The sequence below is a fragment of the Seriola aureovittata genome, chromosome 20 (genome assembly GCF_021018895.1).
Source record: "Seriola aureovittata isolate HTS-2021-v1 ecotype China chromosome 20, ASM2101889v1, whole genome shotgun sequence".
Lineage (NCBI taxonomy): Eukaryota > Metazoa > Chordata > Actinopteri > Carangiformes > Carangidae > Seriola > Seriola aureovittata.
The window spans coordinates 15,332,767-15,341,807 of NC_079383.1; the positions used below are offsets into that span (position 1 = coordinate 15,332,767).

The 9,041-nt window shown below is 41.4% G+C and overlaps 1 protein-coding gene across 1 annotated transcript; it reads right to left on the reverse strand.

Annotated features, from left to right (window-relative positions):
• Nucleotides 1-35: 35 nt before the first annotated feature.
• pcolce2b (procollagen C-endopeptidase enhancer 2b) lies at nt 36-8,210 on the reverse strand. Its single transcript, XM_056364146.1, has 9 exons — nt 7,961-8,210; nt 7,552-7,660; nt 6,851-7,106; nt 5,442-5,566; nt 5,048-5,184; nt 4,779-4,942; nt 3,648-3,731; nt 1,612-1,779; nt 36-1,214 (listed from the first exon to the last, which is right to left on the reverse strand). Exons 1-9 carry the CDS (start codon nt 8,095-8,097, stop codon nt 1,084-1,086), a joined length of 1,311 nt encoding a protein of 436 aa, XP_056220121.1. The 5' UTR covers nt 8,098-8,210; the 3' UTR covers nt 36-1,083.
• Nucleotides 8,211-9,041: the final 831 nt, after the last annotated feature.

Sequence of the window (9,041 nt, forward strand, 5' to 3'; positions counted from 1 at the left end):
CTGAAGGTTCTTGTACAAAGACGGCAAACAAAAAGGAAATTGTTACAGGAGTTTTATTTGGGCAGATGAAAACAATAAAATATAAATAATATTCACAGACTTTTTCATATGAAAATACTTTTCATTTCACACCTCTTCCTTTAAAAACAATGACAGTAAGTAAATGAAGTATGCCGATGGCGGTGCTTTGCATCTGTAAACAAACTAAAGAAAAGAGCTTTAGCTAGGAAGGTCCTTGTTTGTTTCACATAAAACCAGCATAAAAATCTTTTTAAAAGAATCATGTATATATTAAATATTGCACTTCAATCACCACATTTAAAACTTACAAACCCTGCCCAGTAAAATCGAACACCATCAAAATTATCGGCAGGTTGCTAACACCATAATTAAACCAACAACAGCTGTAACAAATCCCCTTTGAATACCAGTGAGGTTTGAGATATTATAATTATTGAGATATTAAGATTATTCTGCCAGATATTGTTGTTTAATGAGCTAAACTTATATTGCACTCTATAGCCTCAAAGGAAAATAAAATTGACAGGCAAAATATAGAAATATTATTTATATTAATGGTGCCATCATAGGATTTCAGAAAAGATGTACAGACTTAAAATTTTAAACAATCTGATTAAGTTTTGTCTTATGAACCACGAGTCTGTGAATTGCTACACACCATATTCTGGGCTCCTGTTACTGGCTACAGTATAATTCCCTGCTAGGGACATGACAGAAATGTGACTAAGCGGAGTGTGAATGGGCTGAGAATAGGGATGGAAATTTCAACTGATTTTGTCACTGATTAATCTGAGGTTGCAAAAGAGACTAGGTTGTTTAATAGAAGACAGACTGGAAGGTCTTAATTTCATCTTGTTTATCCTTAAACCCCACAGTCCTCAGCAGAATTAATAAATACAAAAATCTGAGTTTCCCTTAATTGAATGAAAATGTCGATTTTGAGTTTTGTGCTTCCAGATTTGGTTTTTTTTGTGGCCTGTGTTTATGTTGTTGAGAGTTTTGCTTAATTGTTTCCATCCACAGCTGAGCCTCAGGCACACCAGTCCACAGAGCTACTGGAGCTCAGCACCGCTTGTTTTTCAGAACGCTGAGTACTTTCTGGTTCTTTGTCTTAAACGCCATGACGAAGTGCTGAGGGGCGATTTTCCCCCGGCCCTCCTCGTCCACCTGGCCCATGAAGATGTAGTTCAAGCCTGGTGAGGTCACACAAAAAAAACCTGAATGCAGTGGCGGAACGGCAGAGACATTCAGGGAGGCCAAACATCAGAATCTCCACGGCACGCGGTGCATGTATGCTATATGTTTATATGCATACATATAAACATATTGAATGCTTGACTGTTTGGACAGTGAGTTCTTCTGCTCACCTCACACTTTGGGGCGAGCTCTGTCAACTGAGTGTGACGGCACAGCAGAGGAAGCAAACTCAGAGCCATAGGTTATTCAAAACAGTCAACCAGGAACTGCTGCATAGTAATTATCATCATTTAGATAATGAGCAGCTTTCTGCAAAAGTGATTTTATACATCAGAAAGTACATTCTGAAAACCAGTGAGCCAATTCAATTTTACCAGCGCGATGTACACTCACCTCTTCTGACAAATGGGCACTTCTTGCACAAGATAATGATCTTGGTGCTCATGGTCTTTCCTGCCTGCTGGATTGCCAGAGTGCCTTCTTTATACACGTTGATGATGGAGACAGTGGCGTACATACTTCCTCCTCTCATCACCGCCGTGATGACAGTCCCGGTTATTACTGTCGTACACACACAAAAAGGTGATAAAAATACAGTTAAACATACACAAGTGCAGAAATTCACCTGTAAATATACTATGCGTTACATAAGAACACACTGTCTCATAAAGAAGAGTAAAATTTAGTCTAGGCACCAGAGAAGTCAGCGATGCAGGCTAATATAAATGGAAGTCTAGGTTTCATGTCTAGATGGGATTTGGAAATGTCAGGCTAATATGTGTTAATCTAATTTAAAGCAAATGTTTCAACATTAGAGTGATGAAAGCCAGAAATTTACAGTGGGGACTTTAACAGAGAAACAGGTGCAGTAAAGGAAATCTGCTTTTTTATTGATATCATCAATAATCTGAGGGAAATGTGAACAATGTGTGGTAACTACGCTTTAATTCTTGTCTTTGAAGTGCACCCTATCTGTAAAGATGTCATGATGAATTAACAGCACAGGCTCTCAACATTTCCTTTCAGGCCTTTAACACTCTCCTTATGACTTTTTAATGGCTCCTTAGTCCATCCGCAAGCGAATAGCTCCTCAAAAACCCACATTAAGGATATAATTGACTGTAGTTTTAAAACTAGTTTTAAGATGAGCACCTAAGAATATGGCCTGTGACAGAAGTCACAAGTAAACGTCTGATTTTTAATTGTCCAGCAGACAGCTAAAATGTTTTGTGTGAGCAATAATTGACCCAAAATTATATATAAAACACATAGCAAATTAGTGCTTTTGCCTTCAATATTATTTTTGTGTTCTAGTAAGCAAAAACAAGTAAGACAGGCGATTAAAAATCTATAAGAAATCATCTTATAGGTTGAGTCTTTTCTTTCTGTTGGTGCTAAAAATGTGACAAACATGCAGGGTGAAGTTTCAGTTATTTCCTGTTTAGTCTGAACAGGTCTCCAAAAGCACAAAAAAAAAAAAAAAATACAGTTTTGTTGTTTGGACTTGCAGACCATGGAGGAGACCTGATGTTTAACGGTGGCAGCAGAGTGATAGTGATGGAGCCAGTGGAGCGAGAGGGAATCACGTCTCATACAGCATGAACACTATTCTTTACACTGATGGTACCAATATGTCTGGACTTCACATACTGTCTGTTTCATTTCCTGTCAGGGATGAGACTATCCAGAGAGCTGCCTGTTTCAGTAATGTTATTTTATCTGTTGCTGCTGTTACACAAAGCAGCGAGCTGCTTTTGACAATTCAAAGTGCATGAAATTCTGACTTTAAGTGTTGATTAGACAAACTATGTTTAGTTTACTGTCTCCCCCGTTAATTAAAATGTGAGGTAACATGTCGTGTGCTGGTTCTGCCACCACATCACACGGGCGACTTTTTCCACATGCACCACCGCATCGCTTGCCTTTCCTCAGTTCCTGATGCGAATCCAAGCGAGCTCTTTGAAATGCCAGTCTAACGCATGTGGTAAACATCTCCGAGATGAAAACACCAGAGAGCGGGAGCGTAGCGAACGGTGGCCGAGCCTGAATCAACACGTTCATTTATCAACAGTCTCCCCACAGTCAGAGGCTGAGCGCGCGTGTGTTTACACTGGAGGTAACTGCGTACTACTGTATACACTCCTTCACTTCCTGACAGGCTATCAAGGAAGTCTTTGAGATGTGCAAGGAAAAATCAGAGGAACAAAGACAGTGACATGATCAGGACTACAAACTGTGTGTTAGGGGAGCTTTGGCTGCTGATGCTTATGTGGGTTCTGCTGACGTAAATCTCAGGAGTCTCTGTACTGCTCAGGTTCAGACTGTGTAGGATTAGAATGTATGTAACAGCAGATATGTTCAATAATAGCTGGAGCAAATCAGTGACTTCTTCTGTGGTTTAAATAAATTACAATAAGCAGTGATCTTACCAAAATTGCTGGAGCAGTAATTGCTCTCAAGTGTTCCCCGTCTTTTGCATTTCTGCTGGCACAGGGCGACAGAGTACTTCAGAGCTGCGGAGACACACACACACAAACACACACAAGAAAATTAAATCTCTGTAATTTTGCCTGCCAATGATGCAAGCATGTAAGTTATGGCTGCATCTGCTTCTACTGTGGTTTATTTCCAGAATATTCTCAGTAACACAAGAGTCTCTGGAAATGAATGGCTGTCAGCCTCAGAGACAATGTACAGTGTGAAAAACAGCGAGATAATGTGACAAGTGAACATCTGTTTTTAGGGTTAGACATAGTAACGAGTCCATAAAGGAAAGCACCAAGACTTAAAGAAAATACAAGGTGGTTGTCTAAATATTATTCCTACTTGAGAGGGGAAAGTCAGGGAAGATAGGCCAACCAGAAAGCATTGTCACAGTATGACATCATGGCAGGGAGGTGCCAAAATATCCTGGCTAGACTTAGGGAAAAAACAACAGTGTGTGGGAATGCGAGTTTGAGTATGAAAATGAGCTGTGATTGTGGCTGCAGACACACGCCCCCCACACTGTATATGGGCTTGTTTTGTGTACAGTTTACACAAGAGGAACGTGAGCAAAGCACACCTTTTTTAGCATTTGCTGTGTGTGAATGTGCTGCTGTTGGCTGCATCTATAATCCGTCTTACAGAGGAGGATGATGCATATAACAGCACATTTAATAGTGAAGATCCACTGTTTAGTTTGACTTTAAAAAAAAAAAAATGTTTTATGTAAACAGAATATTTGTACTTATGTTAGCTACTTCTTCAGATGTGGTCTAAATCAGCTCTGATTCAGAATTCATAATCATAAGCAGAGGAAAAAGAGCTTTGGAGGAGTTAATTGCCTCCACATTGTACTGTTACTTAAGCATCACACTTCACTTATTCGCTCTCTTGCCCAGATCTGCTATCTGAGGCAGATTCCAGATCACCCCGTTGTGTTTAAAGCGAAAGATAAACCCCACATGTGAGCAAGAGAATCCAGTATTACAAAGCCAATATAGTCTCATAGCTACATCAACAAATACAGATGTTCGAAGTCTTCCAGAGGTTTTTATTGGATAAAAGTTGCTACCTACGTATGGGCCTGGTGGTGACTGGTTGTGTGGTAGTGGTGGGTGGTATCGTGGTGGTGGGGAATTTCTTTGGTCTGAACTTGTAATGTCCAATGAAGCCGTCTGCGGTTAGACTGAGATCAGACAGGAACTGGATAAGGAGCTGGTTCCCCTCGGAGAACACAGGCCTGTGGAGCAACACACACAACCAGAGGGAGGGTAAACTGAGATGAAGTCATACTTGTGGATGTTTTGGTTAAATTGAAAATCTTCTGCATGACGGAATCACCTACGCTGGGGGGCTGTCTCCGCAGTATTTGCCAATCCTCTTAGCATCGTTGATTTCTGCCCCGTTGAAAATGGAGACGTGATCGTAGCGGCAGTAGTTATCTCTTTCCACGTCAAACTTCTCAAACTTGACTTCAATAATCTGCAGGAAGAGAAACAAAAGAAAATCCCTTTTCAACTGCCATAAGCTTTTAATATCAGACCTGGGCGTTAGATTAAAGGCTACTCTGTCAGTTGTGGGTTGATGTTGTCCACACCCATTACACACTGAGTTGTATTAAAAAGACAGTATAGGTAACATATTCCCTAAAACTCAATTTGTTTAATGGTCACTACCCATTGGGAATCTACATATCACACCTCCTTTTACTAATGAAAACTCATTTTAAACATTCTGACCTGGTTCTTTGGTGCCACTATGTGCCAAGAGCAGGTGACTCCAGCTGGGTAGTCCTTCTCAGGCCAGTTGGGGGTTTTGAAAGTCCCAGAGGGCTTGTCCAATCTGCCTCCACAGTACTGGTCCCCTGTGGAGAAATGACTGACTTTAAACTTGGATCATCATCAAAACTCTGACTGCACAGTTAATCAGCAAATCATCATTTATGTTTCTTGAAGGAAATGGTTGGAAATCAATGGTGTAAATTCTATGATAATGGAATGAACCACTTGTCTACTTCAAAAGGCACTCTCATTTCCTTCTTTGTTATTATGAGCACCCTAAAAAGCAAGTCATTCACTAGCCCTGTGCAGTTTGCGGTTTGAAAGAGAAGACACACTCCCAGTGCCGTCAAACATCTGAGAAACATCAGTGTAATAACCCCACAAGCTCTTTAGACTGTCAAAGAACTGAATCACTTAAAGGCTGGTTTTCTTTTGAAACATACACTTAGATTGATGTTTCCTTTCCAGCATGTCTAAAGAAGTACAATTTAATGCAATCGCAAAAATAGACACTTAACAAACAGAGGGCATGTTGTGCTGTACAGTTTTGACAACGCTCAGAGACAGTATAGCAACGGTTTATCTGCTACCATCCACTGTGTAAGAGCCAGGCAGGCTGGTTAATAGACATTGTCCACTGCAGCTGACAGCTCCTTGGGTACAGAGAACCAGTCATTAAAATTCCACAAAAACAATAGACGAGGCTTTTGCAACCCTGCAGAGAGGAAACAGCTCATTCAACTCAGAGTGATACTTCTGACCTGTGCTTACTGCTGAAGTGCTCTAAAAAAAAGTTTCAGCGAGACATTCCACATCAGACTGTGAGAAGTGTTGAGATGTTGCTCTCTTTTCGTCAACATGCTGGAACCTTAAACTGATAGCCTCGTCTCAGACACATGCAATCCCCAAAGGTCACTGACTTTTACTGAGAAAAACAGAAAGAAAGAAAATCTATACTCTATACTTTTATTTTTACTTTGTGTCTGCATCCCGTGGAAGTGTTTCACTGATTTATACAAAAGCTGAGCTTAAGAGGGGAAATTTCTTTCTTTCTCTGTCTGGGCATTGTGGCAATGACCTCACTGAGGCGATTCATGTTAAACGGCCTTGTTAATTTGCTCTATAAAGATTGACCTTCTGCCCAAACAGATGCACTCCCAGGCCAGTATCAGATTCCTGTATGGAGTGAAGTCATGACGGAGACAAAATCCCACGTGGCTCCGTATTACATGCTTGGGTAGTGGCAAGATATTCTCTACACAGCCGCTACCCTTGCAGCCTTGGCACCTATGAGTAAGAAAGCAACATTAAGAGGAAGCTACCGAAGAAGACCATTCCCCCAGCTTCTTCTTTCCATGTCGGCCTACCTCTCTCGTGCGGGTGGGCAGCAGAGAAAACAGCCAGGAAGCCACTCCCAGCGGTGTTGGCATCAGATACCATCTGCAGGAGCATCTTGTTGCCCGTGGAAACCAGGGCTCCTGGCTTGAATGTCCCACAGAAGCGACCGAGTCTCTGCCCATTGGCATGCCCGCTGTAAACATCAACATAGTCGTAGCGGCACAGGTTGTCGCTCTCCAAGTCAATAAAGCGGAATGACAGGACCACCACCTTACCCTCAGGGACCTGGGTGGGAATTTAAAAGAGAGCATTAAGGCCAACTTTCACGTTACTGATATTATTGAGTGATAAAATGACACCATACATACACACCTTCCAGCAATACTGGATAATATGAAACAATGATTTACACATGATATTACATTTACTAAACCTGATACTTGTGTGGATCAGGTTATAATTTCAGCTGTCTCAGCTACACCATCAGCTTCACTGTTTCAAAGTACAGTAGCATAAAGGAGCCTGTCAGCAAAAACTTGCTTAAGCTGGCTGGGGCTGTGGTTAAGTATTTTTAGAAGGAAATTAGGAGTTTGGGTTTAGTGAAAGAGTATCAGATTGTGCAGCTGTTTGGTGTGTTTTTGATCAACAATTTAACCATCAATTTGATCACTGTCATTTTTCTAGGCTATGGAAAGAAAGAAAAACGATTGAATATGAATATTAGACTCACTGTGATTCTCCACACACATTTGGTATTTGGAGGGTAAACTCCTGGGTACCCCTGGCTCCCGATTACTCCAGTATCCCCTGTGATGTTTCCGCCGCATGTGAAGGTTGGTCTAGGAGGAGGGGGGGAGAGAAGAATGTTTTCTAATTTCCATATATCAAATGAGGATGATGTGTTCAAACAATAAACAGGTATAGCCATTAAAGACAGCCTGCGGTTGATTTTGATACAGATTTAATTCCTCGCCAATGCGCCACATGTTCTGACTGGAGGCAGCGCAGACTGCAGAATATTCCTCTAGATAAACTCCAGCTTCTCCACAGACTACACGGGATCCTTGACACCTTGCGCACTGATCAAGCTCTCAAATTAATTAAAAAAATAAAAAATAAAAATGTAAATAAAGGAGTACCTCTGCTGAGTCTGCGCACAGACTTCTGCCAAAAACAGTAGACTCCATGCGCAAAAAATACTGCATGTTCTCCACATTGTTGGGTTAACAGAGCAGGCGCTTCGCCTGTTTTCGCCCCGTGGCAGCATGAATGGCATTGTGTTCAGCAGCGCAAACGGTGGGGAAAAGTACCCAGGAGTTCCTGCGGGGAGTTTCAGTAACTGCAAGCTGGAGCAGATGAATATAGCGTTTGTTCTGCGTGGTTGGAGGGAGGGAGCACAAGCTGCTGCTGCTGCCCCCCCCCCCCCCCCCAAAAAAAAAAAAAAAAAACGATTATAGACGCGCGGGGAGGGTGTGGGGTCCCGCATTAGTTTCATACGCCACCTGGTCTGAAACACCTCGGAGGAGATGGCATGAATAAACTTGACTCAAGAAGACAGATAAACTTTGGCATTCCAGTCATTATGTACCATATACACATGGCAGAGACTTCATACATACCCTACCCATAGTAGAAACTCAGTGCCTGCAGTACATATTGTATATTGACCAGATGTAGAGTGATAGAAGAAAAATGGGGACTGTTCTTTTGGAGGAAAGTAAATTTTACACCAGCTGACACATCATTAGAGATAGATCGTATCGCCGTAAGCTGTGTTGAATGATATGCACAGGTAACAGAGTCACACTGCTACTGGAGAGCGATAGAGGGCGAGCGCGCCACCTGCTGGAAATGAAGTCTATAACTACTTGGTGCACATTTCATTATAGTTCGAATTGACTCTATTTTTATTTTGTAACTATAATAATGAAATTACTGGATACCATAGAGTCAATATAGTTTTGTATTATGCTACCTATGAAGCTCTTCGGTTAATGCGAAGCCACGACTCTAAAACCACTGACAATAAAGCAAATGAGAAAAGATGTTTTAATTTAATTTCATGTAAAGGATATTTTGTTTTGTCTCTTGAAACACGGCTCCGGTTGCAGTTTTATTTGCATGTGAACGTGGTCACTAAAGCTTGGTAGAGAAAATAAGTTAAGCCATCGCTAATTCGGTGATTGACTGTGCCGCCTGGAAGTTCACATTTGTCACTAT

Bases quoted from the DNA above. Each gene is read 5' to 3' on its own strand.
- pcolce2b (XM_056364146.1), bottom strand. From the start codon at position 8,097: ATGCCATTCATGCTGCCACGGGGCGAAAACAGGCGAAGCGCCTGCTCT. The intron at 7,661-7,960 runs GTACTCCTTTAT...CCCTCCTCCTAG, and splicing joins TGTGCGCAGACTCAGCAGAG to ACCAACCTTCACATGCGGCG. The intron at 1,780-3,647 runs GTAAGATCACTG...TGTGTACGACAG, and splicing joins TTACTGCTCCAGCAATTTTG to TAATAACCGGGACTGTCATC.